General features: G+C 40.9%; 2 protein-coding genes across 3 annotated transcripts; both read right to left on the bottom strand.

Annotated features, from left to right (window-relative positions):
- Positions 1–266: 266 nt before the first annotated feature.
- Positions 267–12,727, bottom strand: espl1 (extra spindle pole bodies like 1, separase). Of its 2 annotated transcripts, none has more exons than XM_019881327.1 (32): positions 12,505–12,727; positions 12,314–12,409; positions 11,737–12,030; positions 10,903–11,646; positions 10,045–10,146; positions 9,764–9,875; positions 9,537–9,664; positions 9,259–9,452; positions 8,937–9,179; positions 8,635–8,779; positions 8,151–8,310; positions 7,887–8,026; positions 7,565–7,699; positions 7,351–7,467; positions 7,082–7,253; positions 6,836–6,964; positions 6,583–6,739; positions 6,303–6,412; positions 5,069–6,192; positions 4,594–4,984; positions 4,259–4,390; positions 3,741–3,954; positions 3,434–3,627; positions 3,212–3,339; positions 2,753–2,875; positions 2,496–2,645; positions 2,262–2,429; positions 2,062–2,166; positions 1,868–1,983; positions 1,709–1,792; positions 1,352–1,516; positions 267–1,162 (listed from the first exon to the last, which is right to left on the bottom strand). In XM_019881327.1, the coding sequence occupies exons 2-32, from the start codon at positions 12,392–12,394 to the stop codon at positions 961–963; spliced, it is 6,459 nt and encodes a 2,152-aa protein (XP_019736886.1). In that variant the 5' UTR covers positions 12,395–12,409; positions 12,505–12,727; the 3' UTR covers positions 267–960. The 2 variants fall into 2 exon arrangements, with proteins under 2 accessions (XP_019736886.1, XP_019736885.1); XM_019881326.1 differs by having other exon boundaries at positions 12,548–12,727.
- A 1,163-nt stretch (positions 12,728–13,890) lies between these two features.
- Positions 13,891–23,144, bottom strand: pfkmb (phosphofructokinase, muscle b). Its single transcript, XM_019880408.1, has 22 exons — positions 22,955–23,144; positions 20,585–20,658; positions 20,101–20,178; positions 18,921–19,110; positions 18,651–18,816; positions 17,993–18,037; positions 17,717–17,825; positions 17,541–17,636; positions 17,359–17,451; positions 17,134–17,259; positions 16,961–17,025; positions 16,800–16,863; positions 16,571–16,717; positions 16,037–16,107; positions 15,851–15,938; positions 15,554–15,706; positions 15,299–15,463; positions 14,920–14,981; positions 14,745–14,856; positions 14,564–14,663; positions 14,374–14,479; positions 13,891–14,159 (listed from the first exon to the last, which is right to left on the bottom strand). The coding sequence occupies exons 1-22, from the start codon at positions 23,037–23,039 to the stop codon at positions 14,018–14,020; spliced, it is 2,337 nt and encodes a 778-aa protein (XP_019735967.1). The 5' UTR covers positions 23,040–23,144; the 3' UTR covers positions 13,891–14,017.
- Positions 23,145–26,447: the final 3,303 nt, after the last annotated feature.

Here is a 26,447-nt window from a genome sequence, read left to right as displayed (position 1 = left end):
TTTTTTTTTTTTTTTTTTACACAAACATTTAGCCGACACATTTTACTTTCACGGTAGATCACCCCAAAATGTCGCATCATCATTCGGGTTTGAGCATTTATTCCACACCCATTTTAGGTTGCCTGGACAAGTGCGCTGTTAGTGAGGCACAGTACACCCGTCATTCTACGACTTCACTAAAACACACATACTAAGTAAAATTGGATATAAAGGTTAGGAATACAGTGCTCAATGGTTTTTCATCAATTGTAATACAACTTCTGACATCTAGTAGAACAGTTTATTTGTTCTGCTTGTCACTGTCCATTACTGTTAAGATTAAAATGAACCTTACATCACATGTAGTAAACATTGTTCATACCAGCAAAGTGAAATTCATTTCCCAGAACACACTTCATTTCTCACGGCACACTAGTTTAGAATCACAATCCAAACACCAGACATCACATGCTCAGAAAGCAGAATAAGTTGGACGTGACAGGTTTCAAAAATCAGTGAAAATGCAAGTCGATGAGTCAATATCTATTCAGCCCAACTAATATACATTCAGAGTTCAATATGAACATTGCTCTAACTTTCAAACTGTTATATAAATTCAAATAAAATCCAACAGTTTTATTGGCCCTAAATATAATTGTTATATTTTGCAGTTACAAAGAAATTAAAAACTTGTCATTTGTACTGCATGTAAATAATAAACACCGAACTTAAAACTTATCACTATTAACTGGGGCAGACTCATCAATCAAGATATCCGAAGAACATTTATTTGAACTTTAGTCAATCAAAAGTGCATTAAAACACTCAGCAAAAGTTGGGTGAAAAAACAATGGTTTTAAATTAAAAGTAAATTCTTTACAATTAACATTTCAAGTGAAATGAAAAACCATCTGATAAAAAAAGGCATAGACTGCATAGATGTGGAGGATGTCATTCTGAGTAACAGCTGATTGGCCTTCACTACCTTAGCTGAATTGGTAAACCATAGACCACAGGTGCAGCTCCGATGAGGTGTCGCAGGTAAGGGGCCTGCCGTGAAGGGCCCATATAATCCAGCATGGCACTCCCAGACTCGGATGATAACCAAGATTCCAGCAAGGCTTTGGTGAAGCGATTAATATCCCGATCTGTTACATCCCACAAGTTTCCCAACACAAAGGGGCTGTGGAATTTGTGTGCGTCACACACACACACAAATTTAGCAACCAACTATTGTCGAACCTTTTTTATACAAGAGTATTTTGTACTGAACAGAAAACACAATGCATCAGTCATTCTTCTCTCATTATTTTTTTTCATTCTCTAAAATTCTGTGTAAGTTGTAATGATTAAAAAGGCAAACTCAACTCACCAGCCGGCCATGAGGTAGTGGAGGATGATGCCTTGTCCCTCCTGATCTCCCCGCACAGCCAGAGCAGCGCTGCTGCAGCCGATAAGCAGAGAGGCAGCTCTCACTGGTCGCATCAGGACCACCTGGCTGTCAAGGAATTGTGTGCCGGCACCGTGGCCCAAATAACTGAAGCATCCAAAGGGGTGGAGTCCACAATACACAAAGGGGAGAGGGGTTGCATTTAATAGAAGGCACCACTTCACCAACTGTATTGTATTGTGCTTTATGGCATAATGGAATATTCTATTCCTGTAATTGCAAGTACAGAGTATCTTAAGTTGTCCTTCACCATCAATTTTTAGTTTCTTATAAACGTACATGTATAGATCCTTAGTGGCAACGGCTTCTTCCAGCTGTCCGGATTTTGGAGCATGCCCACACACACCATCCCAATCCGGTTTGCTTAAATAAAAGAGGTGGAAGGTGAGGAAACAAAGAAAAGCTTGCAATTGTCCAAATTGTGAGTATTCCTCTCACCTGCTGAACCACTTTTCGAATTGTTCCTTTGCGTGTTTTAAGTTGTTATTAGCGTCCAAAAGATAAAACGTATTCCTGGGGTCCACACCATGCTTCAAGATGGACTGATGTTCATTCTGAAGAAGGATAACAACATAGTCCTGATGAATGATTTCACACAGTGCATTGATGTAATCTCATGGGATAAATCATACCTCCTTCTGAATGCTCAGTCCAATTAATGACTGCAGAGAGGGCATGCGGCTCACAGAGCGGAACCTTAAGAAGGAGATGCTCTCCCAGGGTAATTTCTGGAGGTGCTGTGGAGGAAAAGCCAGTTTGGGATCCATAATGATTCAATCACAGGCAAGATACACTGTTCCATGCAACAATTAACAGATAACAAGTTTAGTACCTTGTCCAGAAGGAGAACCACATGACCACAAGGCTCTTCTCTCTTTGCCAACTGCAAAACAGCGGATTGGAGAAGCTGCTCACAATCGTAGTCCCATTCGGGCCAAATTCCCAGAGCGAAGCTTTTCAAGTCTTTCTGGGACAGCAGAGGGATTGCAGATAGGACAACCTAGACAAAATCCAAATTAGGTGTTTTGTTGCCAACAGAGTCGAACAGAAAAAGAAAAAGGCACACCTTCAACATCTCTTCACTGGCTTTCATTCCCTTGGCACACAATGTTTTGTAAAGGTGCTGGGCCTCCGCAGAGAGCTTGGGATCTGATGAAAGAGGCAGGAGGAGGCTCTTCCAGCACCCCAACAATTGCTCCATCTCTCTTAGTAATTGCTAAAACATGAAACAAACAACATTAACTGGATACGTTTGGCCAAATCAGCACAGCATCCTTTGTGATCCACACAAATACAGTGTGTGTGTGTTTAATTACTACATACCTTGACTCGAGAGTCAAGTGCCCTGCGGCCCTCCCACCACAGAGCTTTCTCAGACACACTGTTCAAAGCCTTTTGATCCACCAGAATACTGTCCATCTCCTGGACCAGCCATCTAATTGAGTGCTATAGAACAGAAGACAGTTGTAAAGAGAAATATGCGTACAGAAACGTAAAAGCATATTGCTGGAGGGGTGCGGCAGATATATATATTTTTTTAATGAGTACTAAATGGACTGTATGGTCAACAAGCTGCACAAGCCAATATTTTCCTGAGGCCACTGATGATTTTAGCAAGTAAAATGTTTCCCTTAGGCACACAAATCTACTTTCGTTTTTCTAATTTACATTACCCTACAATTATTACAGCTGTACCAGTGATTTGCCTTCTCAGATGGCCATATTATCAAGCATATTGCTGGAGGGGTGCGGCAGATATATATATATTTTTTGGGGGCTTACCGGCTCTGTGGAGGTGGGGATGTGTACAGTCACGGGAGGAGATCCCTTTTCGAGTCGGGACAGTAGGATGCCTTCACCCACTTCCCGAGCTTTGACTCCAACCACTGACATTACACACACAGTCACACCTGTGGCAAAGAGAGAAAGAAGCATTTGGAAACATTCTGCTTTCACCCTCACGATCAAAGAGGTAGAGTGAGTCTTAACAACACTGTATGTCACCTGAAGGAAGGTGTTCAATTTGCTGAACAAACTCTTGGCAGTGGCTCTGAGGGAAGTCTGAGCAATCAGCTGTCGGAAAGGAAAAGATGTTCTCCAACTGAGACATCTGTTCCATACTACTAGTGGGACTCGACTCATCTAGAGTTAGGCTGTCCATTTGATCTGATAGCTCGCTGGATGCCTTTTTCAGTTTTCTATTAAAGACACAACAAATGACCAATTTAAAGAACACACTAGGCTACACTGTACATCAGACTTTGTCAGCACAATACTGTATGATGCCAGAGTACATGGTGAATCTACTTACTTCAGAGAGCTGGCTAGGTGTCTGATGGTGCGATGCCGGCTAGTGATACCCAAAGACTGGGAATGAAGCATTGCTGTTGTTATGGGATCATGGTGACCCATAGATAATGCCAGAAGGGCACAGAGGTTTGGAAAAATGACTGGAGGGGGGAAGTGCTGAAGGGCCAGCCAAGATGAGCGAAGTAATACCTGAATATCTTCAAATGAAAGATTGTCTACAAAACAGAAGAAACTGATTAATAAGAGAGAAAAACACTTCTTATACAGTACTCGGTGTTGCCCTTGCAGTCTATTGAACACAATTGGAAGAAGAAAAAAAGAACAATTTTATGTGGATTACCATCAATAGCAGGCAAAGAGTTTTCTTTTTTGGTTATATACAGAACATGGTTAAGATAAAGTCCAATGCTAAACTAACGATACAGTCCACACAGGCACACGCACACACACACACTTTTTTTCTTGTAAACTAAGTAATCTGTATTAGTATTTCAGGTAACAATTTCCGTAAAATCTCACCCGCTCCGGGGTCCGGATAAGGAAGATGTGCTTGAGGGCCTCTTGCTTGATGGTCACACTTCTTGTTAAGCAAGTCTTTCCTCTCCAAATCACAACACAAATACCTCCCCAACACTTCGACAAAATGTATGTCTTTGAAGATGAAAAGAGGGTGGGGGGGGGGGTTAAATGTAAGAGATGATTGCTCAAATGACGGCCTCCTGTTGTGCCAAACTTAAGTCAGTTTTAGATGAAATCTGTCCTTATCACCAGTGTCATGTCATCAGCTGAGTAAACTGGTACTATTGTATACATTTCAATCATCCATCAGTTTAGTTGAACATCAATGGTTTTACCTGAAGCAGCATAGTCTTTTGTTTCGGTGTCTGACGCCCTCAAATACTCAATGCTCAAGTCTAGAACGTCATTAGTTTCCTCCTCATCGGCCCTCATTTTGTCTGACTCCTCCTCTAACTCCAACTTCTTGCCGGATACGTTTCTGGATCTTAAGCGTCTTGTTGAGGACCCTCGACACACCAAAGTTTCGTCTCCGGACAATGTGTCTCGAGGTAGTGCACAGCTCTTCTTCCTCGTCTGCCTTGTAGGCGGGATTTTCTCAGCGGGGGCAGTTGAGGCAGCCCTGTTTCTGCAAGTAGCTTGTCTTGTAGTGCTCCTCTTTTTGGACAGTTTTTCAATCAGTTCTTCCTGAGCTTGGTTCTCTGCATCACTCTCATCACTAAACTCCACCTGTATTAAGACAGTTCAAATTCTTATTAGTCCAAAAACAAAAATTACCCAGTTCATAATTTATTCATCTGATTTCATGCCCACCTTGAATCGAGATTTCTTAGTGCGTCTTGGAGCAGCAGGTACAGGCTGAACTTTGTCTTGTACGGGTAGGAACTCATCAAACACCTGAAACTGCAGCTTAGAAGCGGTTTTCTGTGACTTTTGTACTGTGGCCGTTGCTTTGGCTTTCTGAATTGGCGTGAAGGCCAACGGAGATACCGCTGTGTTGAAGTCAAAAGTGCTAAGTTCCTTTGCAGAGAAATTGGACTTGATCACTGGAGTCATCGGAATCATAATTGGAGTCATAGGACCCTTCCTTTTTGCTGCAGAACTTGGGACTTGGATCTTTGGCTTGGAGACCTTGAGTTTTGTCTGCTTATGTTTTGCGGACAGAGATAAACCTTCAGGCTCCTTGAGTGAGGATTGGTATGATTTCAGAGCTTTCAACTGTTTTGGTGCCTTCCAAGTCCACACACTTGAGAACAGTTCCTCCAGCCTGCACTCTTTTTTCCTAGACAAGTTAACCAACGACACAATGGCTTTGGTTGCAATGAGGCCTGCTTTCACAGCATTGAGTTTCGGGGAGCGCACTGAATCAACAAAGGCTAAACCAGCTTCAAGTACTTTCCATATGCTGCAAACCTTACTGTGGCTGGGTTCAAGACCAGAAACAGCCATGTGAAGGTACACCCGACCCATCACATCATGCATAAGAGAGGGCTCAGTGGACCCTTTTGCAGGGCCACCCAGTGGAAAGAATTCAGCCAATTTAGTCGCAAGTTTGGCAGTGATCGTCTTACAACGAGCTAATGTTGTCCGGTGAAGTTTAAAACCATCTTTGGCTTCAGAATGGTCCAATTGGAGAATCATATCAGCCTCTGCAGCTGCCCAACGAGCGGTGGCGCGGCTCAGGAGGGGCTCCGAGCAGCAAGGGCACTGGCAGGTTGGTTTGTGTAAGAGGCATGAGAGCCAACGACGAGGTTTGGCCTTGAGAGGTGGAGAGCTGCCTTCATCCCTCACAATTGGTTCTTTGACACTCCACCTTGTACTCAGGATGTCCTTCAGGTCATCCTCCATTATAGGCAATGGAGAACGAGATTTTAGCGATGGACGAACTTTCCTCGGTTTGATTTTAACTTCAGACTTGCACTCTGGTTCTGCAAAATCTGAACGGACAAAGCTAATTAGAAAACTAAACATCAAAACAATCAAAGGCATCAGAGAAACATATTTCAGATGGGTGATTCTAATTAAGTTGCGACCAATTTATGCGAACCTGTGTACATTTCCAGAAGGTTTCTGACTTTGTCCAAATCAAACCCACTTTCCGCTATCTCCCCCTGCATTAGTTCCAACTCAGCTTTCATCACCATCAGCTCAGCACATCTAAGACAATCAAAATAAAATGCATCATGTTTATGGAATATTATATGAGTGCCTCATGAGCATGACCTGTCATTGAACTAACAGTGCAACAAGGTGCTGTGAAACGATAGCAGTTCTGCCATTTTTCTGCACATCGGTACACAATACTGGTATTAAAGGCATGCACTTACTGGCTCAGTGCTTGCAACTTGATGGCAAGTTTCAGGGCTTCTTGACACTGCAGTCGAGCATCGTTGATAGCACCACAGCTGACTCGCAGCATAATCACTTTCATTGAGCAGGTCAACAGTTCCGACAGCAGCCGCCATTTAAACAAAAGATTATTTCCTGTCATTGATCAAGAGAAGGGTCACAATACCACCAAGGACAAAAAAATAATAATAATTAAATGTTTACATTGATCACTACTCTTATATAACACACCTTTGTCAATGAAGCGCACATCTGAGCCATTTCCATTATTGCCATACAAGCCTTTACCCACAAAAGTGACCAGCAGGCTGCTGAGGAGCTTCATGCTTTCACACAAAGCAGTATCTGGGCTTTTGAAACCTGAGATACAAACGCAGAAATCAACCATGTTAAAACTGAGGTATTCAGCTACACGACACCATAATGATGTAAGCAAAAAAAGTTAGCTGGTTTTTGGTTAGGTGTTAAATAGTCTACCATGCTGTGTAACGCGGTTCCGCTGCGTTTGTGGCAGGGAAGTTGTGTCCAAACTGAGGTAGGAGCTGCAAGTTTGGAGTGCTTGAGCTCGCAACATATACCAGCCCTTGGAACGTTTCTGCTCATTGGCCTCTTTAAGCACAGCACACAGATAGGATACCCCAGAATCCACCTATCAAAGTGGAAATACCATTACATGAAATAAAAATACAAATCTCATCTCTCTAACTTCATAATATGGCAACTATAGCTGGGCACCTGTTGCTTACCTGTCCAGTACTGTAACAGCACTGAGATTTCAGCAAAATGATGAAAAGATAGACAGAGGAAGGTCCTTCAATGCTTGGATCAGTGGTGACCATTTTTTCTGCTTGTTCAGTCTGAATCTGAAAACATCATCACTCAGGAAGTCATTTCTGCTCAATGAAAAATGATCTGGATATATCATGTGTGTTGAGTTTCATCATCAGAAAATTGCATTACCAAAGCCTGTTCAGTGGAGCCCATTTCCAAGAGGAGGCTGGCCGACTGACAGAGGGAATATGCACATCCTTGAGTGTCGCCAAGTTGACGGGAAAGTTCAACAGCAAGTTGATATGCTTCCAAAGCTTTAAGAGGCTAAATTGATGAACACACACACACAAAGTAAAAATACAGTGGTGAACACAAATAAAAACATTAAAAGCAACCAGATTACATCATACAAAACTTTTAATCAGGCTGACTTGTCAACTTGTTTAAAACTCCCCAGGTCAAGTGGGTAAAGTCTACTTAGAATGGTCGGAGAAATGCATTGTCTTCTTACCTTTCCCATTAGTTTGAAGAGAGATCCAGTCATCACAATAGAGTTGCATGTCTGTTTAGGATTCCTGACAGAAGGCAAAACTGGAGCATGCAGAAGAGAGGCCCACTCAGCCAGCGCTCTTTCCAACGGTTGGCAAAACTCTTTGTGGAACAAAAACAAAATTGCCATAACATTAAGAATGTTAAGATTCTAATTTCACAAATAATATGTAAACAAAGGGGTGACACAAATTCTAGTTAAAATGAGATGTAATGGTGTACATACTGTTCTGTGCAGCCAAGCTGAATTTCAGACCATCATATACCAAAATGTTGCCCTCATTCTTCTGCTTGTCTTCAAGATTAAAATCATTGGTCCCAATAGGATTTTCTACACACGGCGACTGCTTACGCATTTCTCGAAGCTTTGCATCCCTTTCAATTGCCTAGCAAGAAAGATACAGAAAAAAAACACCACTTAAACATCATAATAATGAAACAAGAGGTCTTCTTGCAAACCGAGCGATTCTCAGTTTTCTCGGACATTGGACACGCCAATCAAGTAAAACTAACAAAACATTACAGTCTACAGTGAAAACAAATGTTGAATGTGTAACTGGACAAACTGTACGATTTCTATGGGAACATATTATTTCCTACTTCTTTACTAATTGCTGAACTATCAACACTAATTTCTACTTTTTTGTGTGAGAAAGTGGGCACAAAAATGTCCTTTGTAACTCAGGCCATGCACATCTACCAATGCACACCTCCTGAAGGTTCTTCTCAAGAGTGCAGATAAAAAGCCAAAGCAAAGCATGGGCCTTGTTGTCCTTCAGTCGGCTTGTGTTTTCAGGAGTCTCGATTTCCTCTTCCAGGAGCCGTAAAGCTTCATGAGTAAAATCAACTGCCGTACTGTTACAGAGAAACAAATGAACACGTAAAATGAAACTGAAATATATTTTGAAATAACCCGCCATAGCAGAAGTCATCACATTTTATTCTTATGAGGCATCACAACGAGAGTCGGCTCTTTAACTGTACTCAGAAATTGAACAGAAGAAGCTCTTACCAGTCAGTTTGTTCACTGAAGTCCTGAAAACAAACAACTTGGGCCATTTCGCAGAGGTAGGCAGCACGCAAGTGGGTGTGGGAGCTCTCTTCATGACAGATGTCCAGCAGATCGCAAAGAGTGTTGTAGCGTTCCTGCGAGGTGTCACCTGCCTCCTCCTTATAGATGCGCAACTCCTCATCCAAAAGGCAAAGCATTATTCTTTCATCCGGAATGTCAGGACCAAAACCGTCACGTATCGTCCTATGAGATTACGATCAGTGTGGTCAAATAAAATATTAACTGGACTGAAAAAGTTATAACTATTAGAACTGGTGCAAACCTGAGTCGAATGTCCTCTTCAGACTTATCTGCACTATCCATCTTGGTTTTCACCCACAAGGAGATTGGCTCCGTCATATGTAAAGCCATTTTACTTCCCAACGCCTTTAGCCACAGAATGACCCAGTCAAGGGCTCGTTCCAGGTGCCCCGCTCGCCGCGATGATTGCACAGCTAGCATGAAGGGTCGGTTGAACTGGTGAAAGACAAAATAAAGAATTACCGTGCTGAATATTATCATCATCATTTAATTCATAAAAAAATAGTAATAATAACTTACCCTATCAACAGAGAGCGAAACAGGACAGTTCTTGCTTAGATTATGACACAGGATTTCAAGAAGTGTGAAGGCCTGGTCATACAGACGCTGATTGTACAAGCCACAGGCCAAGTTGCTCACCGCAATTACTACACAGGAATAGCAGCAGGAAAACATTGTATGATTTATAAATCTATTGTGCTCTTCAAAATCCACCCACACTTCTTTTAAACAGCGGTTCAAAGCACCTGCTTTGATGAGAAGGTCTTCGTTTGACAATTTGCGCATTTCAGTCATCATGTGCGCAGCTGTGGCTTGGCAGTAGAGCAGCACTCTGGCCAGAGTTTCATTGTCCTCCAGCTAACAAAGACAATGAAAGAAATCAAGAAATGGTATCCATCCATCCATACATACACACACAAAATATATGGAGCTGCACTGCTAGAACTTTGGTAGCATCACGTCAATCTTATTTAAATATAATTTATGGGAAAAGAAGTGTGTTTTGTTTTTTTGTTTTTTTTTTTACCTGTGAGTCGAGCAAGCTCTCATTGGCAAATCCAAAGCCTAGGTAAATACTGACGCAAAGGGTCTGTTGAAGTCTGCTGCACTCACTTTTTAATATTGAGCTCTAAAAATAAAAACATAAATTAAAAGATCATCATTAACACAATAGATATACAGGACAGTGATGCCTTGAGATATAGTAAATCATAATTTCCAATTGCACTACCGTAACTCGAAATGCCAATCATACCCCCCCCCCAATTAAACAATAGGTTTTGGTATTGTATTTTTCAATAAGAAAAACATCATGCTATTATATTTCATAAAAACAAAGCAACGATAAAAAGAAACAATTCGAAGGAAACACTTCTTGTCACATTTTGTCCTTCAACGCCACACCGTGCTGCCCATTCTGGAGTGTGCGCCTTGGCCACCAGGGATCAGTACAAGACAGACACAGATATACTGTACTGTACTGGAGGCTCAGCTGGGTCACCTCCTCTCTCGGGTTCCCAGAACTGCAGCAATGTACGTCGCTGAGCGGTAACAATACACAGCCGTAGAAGAGCTGCTATCATGTAAAACTCCTCAATTTTAAATGATTCAAACTATTTATCTTCCAATTCACTGCTGCTTGTTGTGAATGGAGTTGAGTCATCTCCCACCTCATCTACAACCCATATGTTGGGCGGGAGAAAAAAAATACTCCTAAATCTGGTCACTCGTATCTCAAGGCATCACTGAATAAACAATAGTGCTCATTGTCTGTGTTCTGGCTCATCAAAGGTGTTGGATGGGTTAAAGGTCAGAACTGCCAAGTTTTTCCACATCAAAATCAGTTAATTGACAGTAAAGTAGTAAATATTTAAAGAGCACCAACCTTCAGGATCTTTATGATCTGGTCTTGGTGCTCCTCAAGAAAAGTAAACCAGGCCAGCAGCACAGGACCACTGAATGGCTTCTTATGGCAATTTTCCACAACCCACACCACCAGTCCACATCCTTCGAGGACAGAATGAGCTTCACTTTCGCCCAATTCTGGGGGAAGAGACCTCAAGGCCCTGGAACACTCTTTCAAAGGCTTATCACTATACTTATGGGGTGCTGCCATAGAATGGATTTCTACAGCCCATTTCCCGAGCTCCAGAGCTGCAGCCAAACAGTCAGTCTCGTTCTTCACTTTGACCCCAAAATCATTCAGAAAGGTGGAGGCCAGACTATGATGCCCAGCTTTACACAGCATCTTGATTATAACAAGCGCAATTTCAACAAGCGTGTATATGCTTGATGTAACAATAGGTGGCGTAGATCCATCAATCTTGGAGACTTGACTATCTCTCCAAGATCTGTCGAAAAGAGTGTGCATTTCATGGAGAACAAATGAGGCATCCTCTTCACTCACTGCATCACAATTTTTTGCAAATTCACAGACGGCACTCTCCATGTATGCCGGCGCTTTGGAAAGAATCGCAGTTTCTCTGTCCAACAACAGAAGGAAGTTGAGGGCTTGAAACTGGCAACGTAGTTTGTCTTTGGCATTGAGAACCTTCTGATCCATGTTAGCAGAGAGTCCGTTCCACAAAACAGAGAAGCAGCTACGCACAAGAACATAATAGTTCTCATCCTAACAACAATATGGAATAATGAGTGTTAGTAGTGTAGGAGAGATATACGTAATGGAAAATGAAAAAAAATAATAAATCGCAGTACAAACCTGATGTGTGGATGTAAGCCTGGTGTAAAGCAATGCAGCAATATGGCTGCAGAGATTGTGGACTTGCAGAGAGCTTAGCTTCTTGACTATATGAAAAATGATCTTTTCCATGTATAGAGGACTGCTTTGGCTTTGAGAATAGACATCATAGCCATGAACGGCAAGCTCCACAAGTTTGACCAACTGGCTTATGTGATTGAATTCCAGTGAGCCAAGTCCAAGTTGATGGTTACAGGCTCTGATGATCTTGTCACACAGTGTGCGACCATAAGATGGCACGCGCTTAACAAGGCTCTGCAAAATGAAAAACAAAAGCTTCAATCTTCAAAGAAAAAAAATCAAGGACGTTTTCACATTTTGAGGAAGATTCCAAAAGGCACATCATGTTCAACAAATTCACCCCGAGTAGTACTGTGATAAGATATTAAAGCTGTTTTCTGACAGCAAATGAATGGAAACTTTTAGGTCTGTTTATTTATGTAGCAACCGAATGATTAATTTCCGAAATGGTTCGGTTATTTATTCGTCTATGGACGTTAAACGATGGTTGTAATTTTAAACAGTTTCTTTTGCAAACCTCGAACTCTTGACATAACAGCAGCGCCTCGTTGAATGAAGCAGTCCGCTTGATAAACTCGTCCCCGCTCAAACACTTCATGACGTCTGTAGATACCTGGAGGAAAACACGTTCACTAACTTAAGTCAAATTTGTCAAGTTTGCCTCTTTGACTAACGACCAGATAATCGAAATCACATGACGATACGTAACGCAACTGATTAACGTTGTGAAGCAGAGGTAACAACAACTTACTTCAACTGGATATCCTTGGCGACAATACCTGTAATTACATGAGATAGAGAGATATCTCGTTGTTTATGATTACAGAAACAAGCAGCATAACGATGGCTTCCAACAGATCGCCGAAAAGGGTGAAATCATAAAATAGCTACCGCGCACGATATTTGAAAAAGCATTTGTTAACCAATCATAAACTGCATCCGCCTTTCCCGGAAGCGCAAGGTAACATGGGTATTGAAGTTTTTTCCTCCTCAGTTATCAACTCACGTACTGTGTTACAGTACTTGTTTTGACATTACTTGATCCTCATCTATGCACTGAGTTTATGGTTAATGTTTTGATGATTTAAATTCGAATTCACCAGGCATCACTTTTGAACACGGGCCACCAATCCTTTTTCAAAGTCAGAGCTTCTTCGGGAGTAATGGAAAGGACTACTAGTTTCATTCACACTTCTGAAGTAACAACTTTGTTAAAATTGCATTGAATTATATGTTACTAATGATATTTATGTATGTCAAGACAATGATCAGGTCCATGCATGATTTCTCACGATAATTATCAACAATGATTTAACATGGTAGGAAACGGACACTGTAAATTTCAGTGTATAGCAGTTTTATTTCTAGAAATCTATGCCAATAATAACATGTTCAAATGGTCACTTCATTGGTGTACTATTTTTAGAACAGGTACGTGGGCAACTCATGTGGTCCTTCTTGGAGGCTACCTGATGCCTGCGGGCCTTGCTTTAAAATAATATTAGTCAAGCAAAAGGAAATTGGAACCCAATTTTACTCACACACAATCTAAATTAGTGTAGAGTAAGAAGTCTACAATATTCTGTTATATCTATAATACAATATATCTCGTGTTATGTAAGAATGTTGAAAGTTGAGAATGGCATTTCTGTTTCCAGAAATGAGCCAAACCATCCAATTTCAACACCGCTTATCCTGAAGAGGGTTGCAGCTGACTTCGGGCAGAAGGCAGACTACACCCTGAACTGGTCGCCAGACAGTCGCAGGGCACATTTAGAGACAAACGATCATTCACACCCATATCCACACCATCACTAATTGGGAAACAATCCCACGCTGCCCACACACAAGTCAGGCAAGTGTACCACAACACCATCAGGGACATATGAATCCGGCTTTGAAATTGTTCTTCGCGTTCAAATGTTGTCTCAATGGATCAGAAATGCAAACATTGCATTACCACGCACATTTTCGAATGAATGACATGACTTCTTTTTATGCAAAACGTTTTGATTTAAAGTTAATACAAACACAGAGGGTAGGACAGCAAGTTGCTTTTTGGTGCCTTGGCTGTCTGCATTCAATAAAAAATGTCTTTTCGATTGTTTATTGCTCTCTTTATTTTCATTTCATTACAATTTTTAAGCTGCAACTTCTGAGTGCCACAGTCAACACAGGAGTCTAGTGGAGTGCTGATGGCAAGAATAACTACAACCGAAAACTATTGAGCAACTTGGCCCGTCTTCTTGATGACATGCTCCATTTCAGCCATGTTGGAAGTGTCCAGGCGAGCGTCATACTTGGCCAGGATTTTTAAGACGGGCCTCAGCCTCAGCCACCATTGTTCTTTTGGAATTCGATGTCTGCAGAAGAAACAAAGTGCCAAATGGATAATCAGAAGAATACATTGCTGTCAAATACTGGCAATAACACCTGGACAGTGGGGAACCAAATGTAATTGACAGTCACACAAACACATGCCGATACAACATGAACGATTTTGCAGGGTTCACTTTGTTTCCCACCCGCCTGAAAATCCATGCACAGTATTTTGACTGAAACAATAAAATGTCTCACTCAAAGTCCACTTGTTCTTTAAGGTCTGTCAGAGGCTGGAAAATCAAAGATCTCTTCTTCATGCCCAGCACACAAGCGGAATCATTAGAATTGGCGAAGATGCGACCTGGAGATTTGAAGTTTAAAACACATATTAGCACAGGAAAAACATATCAAGCTCCAAAAGCTTTCAATTTCTTTCAGTCCCCACCATGTCGATAGCATTCTTTAATTTTGTCCGTCAACCATAAGATAGCCTTGATCCCCATTTTGGTGGCAAAATTCCTATCAAAGGGGCTTGGCGTTCCACCCTAAACACAAAGTATTGTTTTTGCTGTATTCATGGAACTGAAAGGGAATTCACATTGAACTCTTTCCTCAGAATGCCGTACCTGCTGCATATGTCCGAGTACATTCTTCCTACAGTCAAATATCCCCTTTCCTTCTTCAGAGTACAGATTGAAGAGAACATCTGTGGTATAGTTTTCATTGCATTTCTCATTTCTGGGGAAGAAAAGAAGGGCAGTAAACCCCTTGAAAGTGGAATTGCTGGGATTTGATGCAAACCTCAGAACAAGTCCTCTCTTCACTGTTGTCTTCATCTTCTCCGTCAGATGCTCCACATTCATCTATAAGTACGTTGAGGAAAAAAAAAACGTGACTTACATGTGATTCACCAAACTAATTCAATATGCGCAATGCCTTTTTTTCCCGATGGTCATGACGGCTTCATTTTTTTATATTTTTATGAAATCCTTGCCAAAATGAGTCAACATATCCAGATGGATAAAGGCAAAGGATCGCAACAAGAGCAAATGATTCCCAATTTTGCTAATACATTTTACATCCATGACAGCGCATGCTGAAATTCTTCCACACACACACACACGTGTGTGTGTGTGTATGTGTGTGTGTGTGTGTGTGTGTGTGTGTAGTCCACTCAGACCTTCAGGTCCTTAATGTTAAAAGGCTCCTCAAAGATGTAGGCATTATCAGCTCCTGCTGCTAAGCCGGCCATAGTTGCCAGGTATCCACAGTATCCTCCCATAGTCTCAACAATGAACACTCTTCGCTTGGTACCGGCTGCAGATTGCTTGATCAAATCACATGACTAGAAGGAGAAATTGGAAAAGGAGAGGGACATTATGACATGGTGTAATGTTTGTTTACAGTTTAGGTTTCTGTGTGAAAAGAAGTATACCGAGGTTATGGTGTTAAGAGCTGTATCCGAGCCGATACTGAAGGCAGAACCAGGAACATTGTTGGAGACTGTCGCAGGAATGATGACGAAAGGGATACAGAATTCTTCATAGTTCTGTCTGGCCTCCAACATCTCCAGACCGCCAGCAAATGCCTATGTTGAGAGCAAAAAGACAGCATGACAGTGAAATGTAATTTTTATGGCGCGCACGTTGGTTCTATCTGATGGATAATTGCAGTATATACAACAGTCCGCAGGGCAACATTAGTCGAATAACAATACTGCAGTACTACCCACCTCAAAGCCTCCAATGAGGATAATTGCATGAATGTTGAACTTTGTGATGTTCAGACTTATCTCCTCCAAGAGTTTACGCGGCAGAGTTCTTCACAAAAAGAAATAGGAAAGAATCACGGTTGGCCAATCAACATGTACCCTGTAAGTGCAGTTTTAGAAACCTGACAATTGGTATTGCTGTCTCACCTCTTGGTACCGAGGAGCGAGCCACCTTTTCCAATCCATCCAGCCACGCCAGTCCAACCAATAGGCTCGATCTGTGCGCGGAAAGCACATTAGTTCAAATTCTCTCATAAAATACATACTGTACACTAGTGGCTAGGCAAAGTATGTTCATCATGAGACTCTAGATTAGATTAGATATCCTTTATTTGTCCCACACTGGGGAAATTTACAGCCTTCAGCAGCAAGATTGTGGGTAGAAAGAAGAGAAAAGAAAACACAGTTCAATTAAGTGCAATATAAATACAAACATGGATAAGGTCAATAATTAAGTGCAATATAATACAATAGTCACAGTACTATTCACATATGTTGTCATATCATTTAAATAATTCTATGCTTTATTTATTTATTCATTTTTTATTCAGCAGCCTGACAGCAGTCGGTAGGAACGAGCGGCGGTATCTCTCCGTCTTGCAACGCGGGTGTAACAGTCTCTGACTGAAGGAGCTACCGAGTGCTGTCAGGGCTGGCTCTAGGTGTGTAACATGAAATTACCTGCCCATAGGCTAAACCTTCAAATCCATCGTGCACTGCCAGCATTTGGTGACCTTGGAGGAGCCCAGTTCTGACAACCGAACGGACTGCGGCGTTCATTCCAGCACATGGTGCACCCACATTTACTACTGCTATGTTGATATTGCTCTGGTCGGTGCAAATTCACAGAAACATTTGTCAGACACGCAGGATGAAGTTGGTCATATAAAAATTGTGATACACGTCTTGCCTTTGTATCTGGAGGATGAATGTGCGACAGCATTTTATAGGCGTTCCAGTTATTCTCAAAGCTCCTATTGTCAAAAGGTTGCACACATGTGCAGACATTAATGACTCAATGCAACATTCAGCATTTTTTCCAAATGTAGAGCATAAAAGTGGATGACTCACGTCCCTCTAAGCTTCACTGCAGCTTCAAACCTTTTTTCAGCCATTGCTTTGGTGACGTCCTTTGTCTAAGAATGTGAGAATACATATTGATGTTATGCACCTGTGCATTTCATATTTATGTGAGACTGATAATCCTTGTTGTATAAATATTTTGTGCGCTCTGGCTGACATACCACTTGCACACACTCCATCAGAGGCAGTCTGACAGCCATGTTTCCCGACAAGCTGACCACACTCGCAGGAGTTTCGGGTGTGGCCTCTAACAGGGCCATCACTGCCTGCATACCCATCCTGCTGGCCTGATTGATCACATAGCAGACTTAGACAGACCAACAAGCAATACTTTGTAAATAAAGTATTGTTTCGTAAATATTGTATTTTAGGTCATGGATGAATACCAGGATTCTGTCAAAGGCAGACGGGGTTCCGCCTCTCTGTACATGTCCCAAGACGGTGGTACGGGTGTCGAAGCCAAGCCTTTTTGACACCAACTGAACAGAAATATGTTGGATTCATAATCAGTTGTATATTTCTAAAATTAAAAAAAAATTGTCTGGTAAATTAAAATGGGATCACTGACCTGCCTGATATACTCACAGCTGATGGGTTGGCCACTGAGGTCTATTGCTCCTTCTGCTACAATGATAATATGCAAACGGTTGCCAAGCTGTCTTTGCTAAGAGGAACAGAAAATATTAAGCTTCACAGCAATATTTTTATGAATTGGTCATTTGTGCAGGACCAAATCCAATATACCTGAGCCAGTCGTCTGCACAGATGCTCTTCCCAGTCCTGTTCTGGTGGCATCTCTGGAATGAACACCCAGTCAGCAGCGCAAGCCAGAGCGGTCACCAAAGCCAAGTACCTGTGTGTGAAAGGTCAAGAGCTTGGGTCTTGTTTGTAGAAACCCTTACACTAAGACGGCCATTCAAAAATAGATTAGATGTCTAATATTATGATTTCGACAAGTTGTTTGGACAGTAGTAGGCGAAACATCATGACAACATCTGCTCACACAGAGGCGTGACTCACCCACAATGCCTGCCCATCACCTCCAGGATGAATGTCCTTTGGTGACTGCATAAGGATACAATTACGATAGAAAGCCTCTCGCAATGCCACGTGTCATATATGGTGTGAGGTATGTCAGAAATATTCCAGGACCAGTGTGACAAAAGACATATCTGAAATCCAAATTACAAACTCCAGGTTTTTCCCTGAGAAATAATCTACCTGGAGTATAATACATTCTCCCAACTTTTTCTGCCACAACTTAATCCACTTCTGAAAGGATTTATCACAGCCTTCCAGATGTTGTCCACCGCTTCAAAAAATGAACCCTCCTATGATGTTTGGAAAAAAATCACACAGAGGCAATTCGGGTGAGTTGGGAGGTTGCTCCAGGACTGCAATGTTGTTCTTGGCCAGGAATTGTCAGATGCTCAAGGCATTGTTAGGAGGCATATTGCCATGGTGAAGCAGCAACAAGTTGTCTTGCCACAACTCTTTCTTCTCACACACTGAACAAAGAACTGCACTGGATATTTTTGGTAGATATGGTGGATTGTCTGGGCCACAGTGAAGGGAAAAACGTGGAGTTTGTAATTTGTTTTCAATACATCTTTTGAGACACCAGGAAAGGAATTTTTCTGAAATGTGGTATGGCATATTTATGCATGTATTAGTCTACCTCTGTGCTGTGGTGGCAATGGCATCCACTATCTCCATGATGCGATGCAGGGCAGAGTCTGTGCCTATGGTCATGTCCGTGCCGCAGAAGTCATTGTCAATGGAGCCCACCATGCCGACAATGTTAAGGTGGGAAGATTCCTTTGCTTCATTTGCTGTGATCTTACCTGAGCACAGGTTTTAAGTGATTGTAGTCTTAGACATTTTCAATCACCAGTACACCCAGTTTAGATATTTTTGAGCATAACTATTTGAAGTAATTATCCCTCACCAGCTTTGATTAAATCTGCCAAAAGTCCACTCCACTCAGTTCTGAACTGGTTGGCACCTGTGAGACTGCCATCACCTCCAATGACACACAGGTTGGTGATGCCCAGCTTGACCAAGTTATAGGCCGCCTTGATACGACCCTCCCTGGTGCGGAAGTCCTGACAACGGGCACTCCCAATCACAGTTCCACCCTGAGAAATGTGTCGTGGTTTACAACAGGATCAAGGAAGAGCAGAGGCAAAAGGGTCATCCTAAACTCCCTGACTGACTCTGGCTGTATAATGAACCCTGGCATTTAAATGCCCATCTCACTGGCATACAGAATTACACTGTCGGGGCTAATGTTTTGCTAGAATTACTTATCAGGAGGTTAGAGTGTGACCTGATGGTCGCAGGTTAAAAATAGTGGTAAGGTAAGTTTTATATTTAAAGTCCGTGTAAAGTGAAAATAAAATGTCACACCACAGAAAAGAGTGTTTAGAAACCGGACACATTTGAATGAATAAAATCTTGAGAGACCTCCAGCCAGCTTTCAGACGCTGAAAACACCCTGCTGTACCTTCAAATAAATGTGTTCCTTAGACCATTATGTGCTTAAATGGCTATATGGGTGGTCCACAGACAGAATAATGTCTGCCACTGTGTTTAATAAATAGTCATCATTCCCTGAAGTGTGATATTATGTCGACCCAAACACCGACAGACACCAACCGAAGCACACCAACGCCAGTCTGCTCCTAAGCTAGCCAGCTTGCTAGCTTGCGGACTAGCGAATGTCATAAACAGTTAACTTTCCCTGAAGTGTCTCTGTTGTTTGGACATAAGAGTGGTGCGTGAAATGAGGCAGTGGTAAATTGGACAGCGCCAGGTCCGCCAGTCCGCATGAGCGCAAAGGTTTGGTCCCTCTACGGCATAGAGTCTACGCTATACTTAGTGGAAGAGGGCTGACTCATGCCAGAGCGCATTCTTGGGCTTGTTTTTAGCCTTGCCCAAAAAATCTGGACAACTGAAATGATGAAAAAGAAACGCTACAGAGCATTCTGACAATACATTATTAAATTGTTCTCCATCTTTGTACATGTTTTTGGCACTTATCCTCCAACATATTTAATGTCGTTAAAAACAAACCACTAAAATCACTTCACAGGGTCTTTAAATGTGCATTTTTGTTTTCTTCTCACCAGCTGCAACATCATGGACACACTTTCCCACGTAGCAGGGCGGATGTTGTCTCCCCCATCTACCAGGCCCTGATAGCCCTGTCAATACATAGAGAGGAAAAGAGAGAGCACTTTATTGCCTTTGACTTGCAGAGGTTTTAGGGTCCCATTCCTGGTAAAATAGCCTTGCTAGCCAACACCAAGTCATGGTCTTCATCTCTAGGAATAGAGCACTTCCAGTGACCAACGCCCCTGCTAAAGTCAAGTTGTCTTTGCTCTCATGCACCATCTTTTCCCTGTTGTTTGATGGATTCATTTGTAACAGGTCCAGTGCTTTTGTTTGCCTTACTCTGACACTGGGTTGCTTTGTGTTTGAGTTCCAAGATTTGTTTGCTAAACGACTATACACACACATACATATATATATATATTTTTTTTTTTTTTTGACATTGGCTATAAATTTTAGCAATAGTCAATAACATAAAACAATACAAGTGCATTTTACCTCATGGACAAAAAAGACTTTGGCTCCGGTGTATATTCCCATTCGAACTGTGGCCCTCACAGCTGCATTCATGCCTAGAGGACACAGAGTGCAGTCATGTTCACTAACATAGTTTTAATTGGACTGAAAAAAACATTCAGGAAAATAAGCATGTCATTTTGTACACAAAATGTATATACACAGGTGTAACCGTTAAATATGATTTGGTTTATATAAAGTACAATATATTGTGAAATTATAGTATAATGCAAAATACTACTTTTTTATCATAAGTTACTCACTACTCTATTTGGCAAATTATTATTATTATTTATTAATTAAAAACACATCTTTGTTTATCTGTGCTAGCTATGTATAGTGACAGGTTAATCGTATTCCATTAGATGGCAGAAGGTACTATAAATAGACGAACCCACCTGTTGCCATTCATATAAGAAAATAGTTTATGGCTTCTTGCGAGAATATTTTGTGTTTGATTCAACTGGGCTTGATTCATCTGATGCAAAATGGGTGACTTCGTTCAGTAAAGGTTGTGAAACACTGCTATAGAACATGGATGGATGAAACTTTTCACCATGGAGTTTGAATTCAATCCCTATGTTTGCATTGGTTTTCTCCAGGTAGCTTCTTTCCACCAAAAACATGCATGAAAGGTTATTTGAAAACTCTTAGCCACAGGTGTCAAACTCAAGGCTTAGGGGCTAGGTGCTAGCCTCTGATTTCAATATTAGTTATTCATCAATTTGTTCTGTAAATGTGATATGAGGTGTTCATATATTTATTTGGGTTCACAGTCATAACGGCTCTTTGACATGGCAGGCGACAAAAATGACTTTGATACCAATGCTTTCATCTCTCTTCTCCTTCGGTGTAAATGTGAGTTTGAACTGTTGTTTGTCTTTATGTGGCCTGCGACTGGCTGGCGAACAGTCAAAACCAGTCCAGGGCCTCTCGCTCAAAGTGCAGCTGGCGTCACCCGTGGCCCTAATGAGGACAAGCTCTTTTGAAACCAGCCAATGGGTATTTTTTTCATTTTTCAAGACATAGTTGACTCTTTTGTGACAATCATTCTTTTACAAAAAAAATTTAACGGTATAGAAATGAATAAAAGCAACAGCAAAGGCTGTTGCTGCACCCTCATTACTCAGGGGACACTTAAAGGGCAAGGTGTGGATACACTGACGTTGCGTCTGCCAAGAGTATCTTGTCTTACGTTACAAGCAAGAGCAGAAAAGACTGGCATTGCTCACTCACTTTACTTCACAGATTTAATAACACATGACAGAGAGGTCATGATTCTATAATTAGAGAGGAAAATAGATCCTGTGTCACAGGGAGATGCGCAAAAGAAGCTCTGCAGATATAAGTGGGGGTGAACAATTCATTAAATTGAAATGAACATAACAATGTAAAATTCAATTTTAGTCACAAAGTCGCAAAGCCTGTAATTTGGGGGAAAAAAACATACTTCTGCTTCATTTCGGTTGGTCAGGAGGCTTTATTTTTTTATGGATGTATATTTTATTTACTTTTGAGTGTCTGGACAGTTTCAGGGCTTAAGAAGTGTACCCCCCATGTTTACGTATCATTGTTTCATAACACAAAAAGTTGAAATGATTAAGCCAGAGATTTGTTTGGATTGTTGTTGTAATCTCTTTTATAACAAGTAGTTCGGTAGAATTTTGTGAAGTTGTCATAATGAACGCTTAAAAAAGTGATTTTAGTAACTTAACAACTCTAATTGTGAATAGATAAATAAAGTGTCATTCATTGTGATTCATAGTTAATTTGCACTTACTTTAGCATAAGTCTAACCTATAAAACCAAGCCATTCATGTGTAATGAATCTGATATTGTCAGTTTTAATACAGATTAAGTTATTGAGGCAGATATAAAAGATTTTTGGGGATGTGAAAATGAATCACTGTGGAGGATTGCCAATTGAGAATGTCTTGTAAGAATTCATTAAGGCTGGAAAAACTATGTGGAGACATTGCAGCATCATAGACTTCAGCTAGAAGAAGGTCAGAGGGGAAATCAAGTTGAAATGTCAGTAGAAAATTGGCCTCACTTTCTGAAATTAAAAAAAAAAACTATTCAAAATAGTTCAGATTTCTTGCTTAAAAAAAAAAAAAAGATAGAGTGCAAAGTGATTTCCATGAACATCATTTGTACCGGTACTTGTTTAAATAGTTTTTAGCAGATTTCGTTATGCTGGCATGTTTAACACACATTCAAATAAACATCCGCCCATAAAGAGACTTGTCTTGACATCGTTTGACAATTTATCCAAAAAGTGTGACTTTCCACACACGAACACACACACGCACACACACACGCACACACACACCTTGGAACCCCAGCACTCACCCTGGGCATCACCGCCCGAGGTCAACACTGCAATCGCCCGACCCTTCCCCATCTTGGTAGGGTCAACCGAAACAGTTTCTGCCATTGTCCTGGAGCTGAGGCTGGCCGAGGAAGATAGTCCTTCAGAGTGAAAAGCCCTGCAGCCCTTCTGCGCAAGGAACCTCTCACACTGACCTCAGAGAGTAACAGCATTCGCAAATGTTGCACAACTTGACATACGATGAGGCAGACATAATTGCCAACGCATTTTGACACACACACTTCAAGCCCGTCATTCCGGACATCCGAGGGGATACATTGGGGTTATTTTTGTAATCACATATACAGTTTCAACTACAAGAGTTATTTTGAACGCTTCATTGTCAAATCTCATGAGTCCACTGTGGGTCGCAAATGGTGCATGAGTGATTGCCGTCTACTATGAGATGGACTCATTGAAGTAAAGTTGCATACGTTAACATTCACAACAGTAAGAGAGTATCTTCCAAAAATAATGAACACTAACAAACAAAACGGGGGATGCTTAAATTTACTTGAAAGACCTCAATTTCATTGCACACAAGTGAAACAGAAAATGCAGAAAAGCATTGTTTTTAGTGGTTTGAAATAAGCACTTTGTGTAATCCCGTTATGAAAAACGAATCTAATTTTAATTTTAAATCATTTTAAACACAACCCCCCCCCAATAAATTACAGCTGCACTTATAAAATGCTTTACATGTCTCATAATAAGACGCAATAATTGAACATAAGAATTACATTGAAAATAATGATGATAGGTAAATTTAATAATAAATTGATACCGGCAGCATGACCCAAAAATGTCTGAAAATGTTTTTATATTATTTTAAATTCCTAAAAGAAAGGGGGGGGGGGGGCTCTACTTGTACCGATCCCCATTCTGAACGTTCTGTAATCATAAAAACATGACTACAAAAAACCCAAATCCAAAACTACATACATTTTGGCCACTTGGGGGCAGCAAAAACAACATCTGTGCTCACAAGTCCTGGACGTCTCCTGTTTGAATCTTCTGCTTATTAGACGCTGCATTAAACATTTACAAGTAATTACTTTTTCATTCTGAGATTGATTGATGATTGATTGGCCTTTTCATTTGAAACAGAATGCAGTGATAGAAAACAAGGAAGGCAGTCAACAGTGGGCAAGAGTAACAAAACCATCTAAATCAGGGGTGTCACGCTCATTTAGGATTTACGTCTTCCCTGTAGGGCCGTTATGACAGTGAAACCACAAACATGTTTAATCGTCTCATCGTATCAGACCTTGTACAAACAAATTGGATGGATTACAAGTTTTGAAATCAGTCACCTACAATAGTTTGTTCAATTATTGTTCAAGTGAGTGTAAACAGGGTAACAAAATGATTGCAAAATCTCAATATTATTTATTAGACATGACGATTTTACATTTCTGCACAGATTTTTTTTTTCTTTTAGCAAGGATCATGCAAGTTGACACACATGATTGACACAAATTTGGGACACATTTTAGTAATGCAGTACCACTGTTTTTGGATACAGGAACAAAGTATTTATACTTCAATGCTTCCTTCCACATAGATACATCCCAATAATGTAAAAAATGTGAACATCATGATCTGATACACCCGCACTGCAAGAATATGCTTATATTTATATTTTATATTTTAGATTTACAGTATATTTATTCATATACTTTTTGTCTTCTACTTTCTCCCTTTCATAACGTTGCTGCGATAAATTGGGAATTTCTCCATTGTGAGACAAATAGAGGTTTCTTATTTTATCGTATCTTAACTTATCTTATTTTATCTTATGATAATCATCGATTCTGAACTTTAGAATAAAAAGTCCAGTTTTGTCCTTAAAATGCAGGTACTGTATGTGAGCTTATGAACCAATATAATTTAGAACCATGTATAGAGTAAACTTAATGGTACATTTCCAGCTCATGTCCTCTATCGAAGTTGCAATTCCTTATCCCTTCAGGAGAATAATCTCTGCGTCACTTAAATCCCTGTGGACAAAAAGACTTTCATAAAAACACAGCTCAGTTTGGGATTTCACTTTTGTGTGTGCGTGTGTGTGTGCGTGTGTGTGTGTGTGTGTGTGTGTGTGTGTGTGTGTGTGTGTGTGTGTGTGTTCGCGCGCGTGTGTCACATCTATCCAAAGCGAGGCACGTTGAGGGACAAGCAGACCTCTCCTGAGGCACAGCCCCGAAGCGATCAATAAGGCCATTTCCAGATAATCACCCCTCCTGTCTTGCTGGACAGTGTTAACACTTGCACAGCCTGTAATAAACCATATAGATCAATACAACACAATTTCGACACTGAATTTTTCCGGCTCAGCTAATGCAGTGAAATGTGAACTGGATTTTGGTACAATCTGACCTTCTTTCTGCTCCAGTTATCTGAATCCTACTAAACCTGTCAAGATCACCAAGTGAAACAGACAGGTCTTGTTACATAATCGCACACGGTTCTCACTGACATCTCCATCGGGGTATGTTTTATTCAATGTGCTGTATGCCATTTTGAAATGGCATAAAGCGTTTTGAAATGACATGAGTTCGTTTATTCCAGAAGGAATCCAATTTCTGTTCAGCAACTGAGATTGAATGGAACTTGGTCGCTTCAGATCACATCCTTCCTGACTTTTTCTGAACCCCTCACACTTATAATATCATGTTGTCTCGTACCCACTGTAATTACTACATTCGAGCACAAATAACATATTACAGTGCAATTTAGTTTTTGATAGTTCTCATGGGTTCATGTTCCGATAAACCAAACATTTGCTGACAGTATATTCCAACACTTGTTTCCACATTACGATTGCATCTATCCCTCATTTTGCAAGTCTTTCACTTTGCAAGTAGGATACCGTCTATAGCAGGGGTCACCAACGTGGTACCCGCGGGCACCAGGTAGCCCGTGAGGACCACACCAATAGCCCGCCAGTGCTAGGATTGTGATTTGCGAGTAGAAATTATGATTGAAAAATGCAAACACGGGCAGTATTGTGAGACATATTTAAGATGATCAGAGGCTGAAAATTACAATCATTAAGTATTAAAAATAACACATTCTAATATTAAATGAAATTGTACAAATGTTATTTTAGATGTGTATCAATTTGGTAGCCCTTCACACAATCACGACACATGAAGTACCTCTCACTCTCAAAAAGGTTGGTGACCCCTGGTCTATTGTCTCCTCTCATGTAAGTTTCACTAAAACAGAAATGTAAATGACATCATATCAACTGACGCTCCAAAATTGGGGCCAAGAATATGACCTCCATCTTAACAGAGTGAAGCTCACGTTTAACAATGGAATAGATGCAGTTTGTGGCTTTCATAGAGTTTTGTACTCTTCTGAAATTTAAATCCCTTCCTTTTTCTGGAAGCTTCCCCCTTGTATGGCGAGAACTATGTTGACACCATGTAAACTGCAATATCTCCCCTTGCGGATGATGTAGTCAGCTGT

Source organism: Hippocampus comes, unplaced genomic scaffold, assembly GCF_001891065.2.
Source record: "Hippocampus comes isolate QL1 unplaced genomic scaffold, H_comes_QL1_v1.1 scaffold68, whole genome shotgun sequence".
Lineage (NCBI taxonomy): Eukaryota > Metazoa > Chordata > Actinopteri > Syngnathiformes > Syngnathidae > Hippocampus > Hippocampus comes.
Note: the sequence above shows the minus strand (reverse complement) of the source record. Positions and strands in the feature narration are given on the sequence as shown.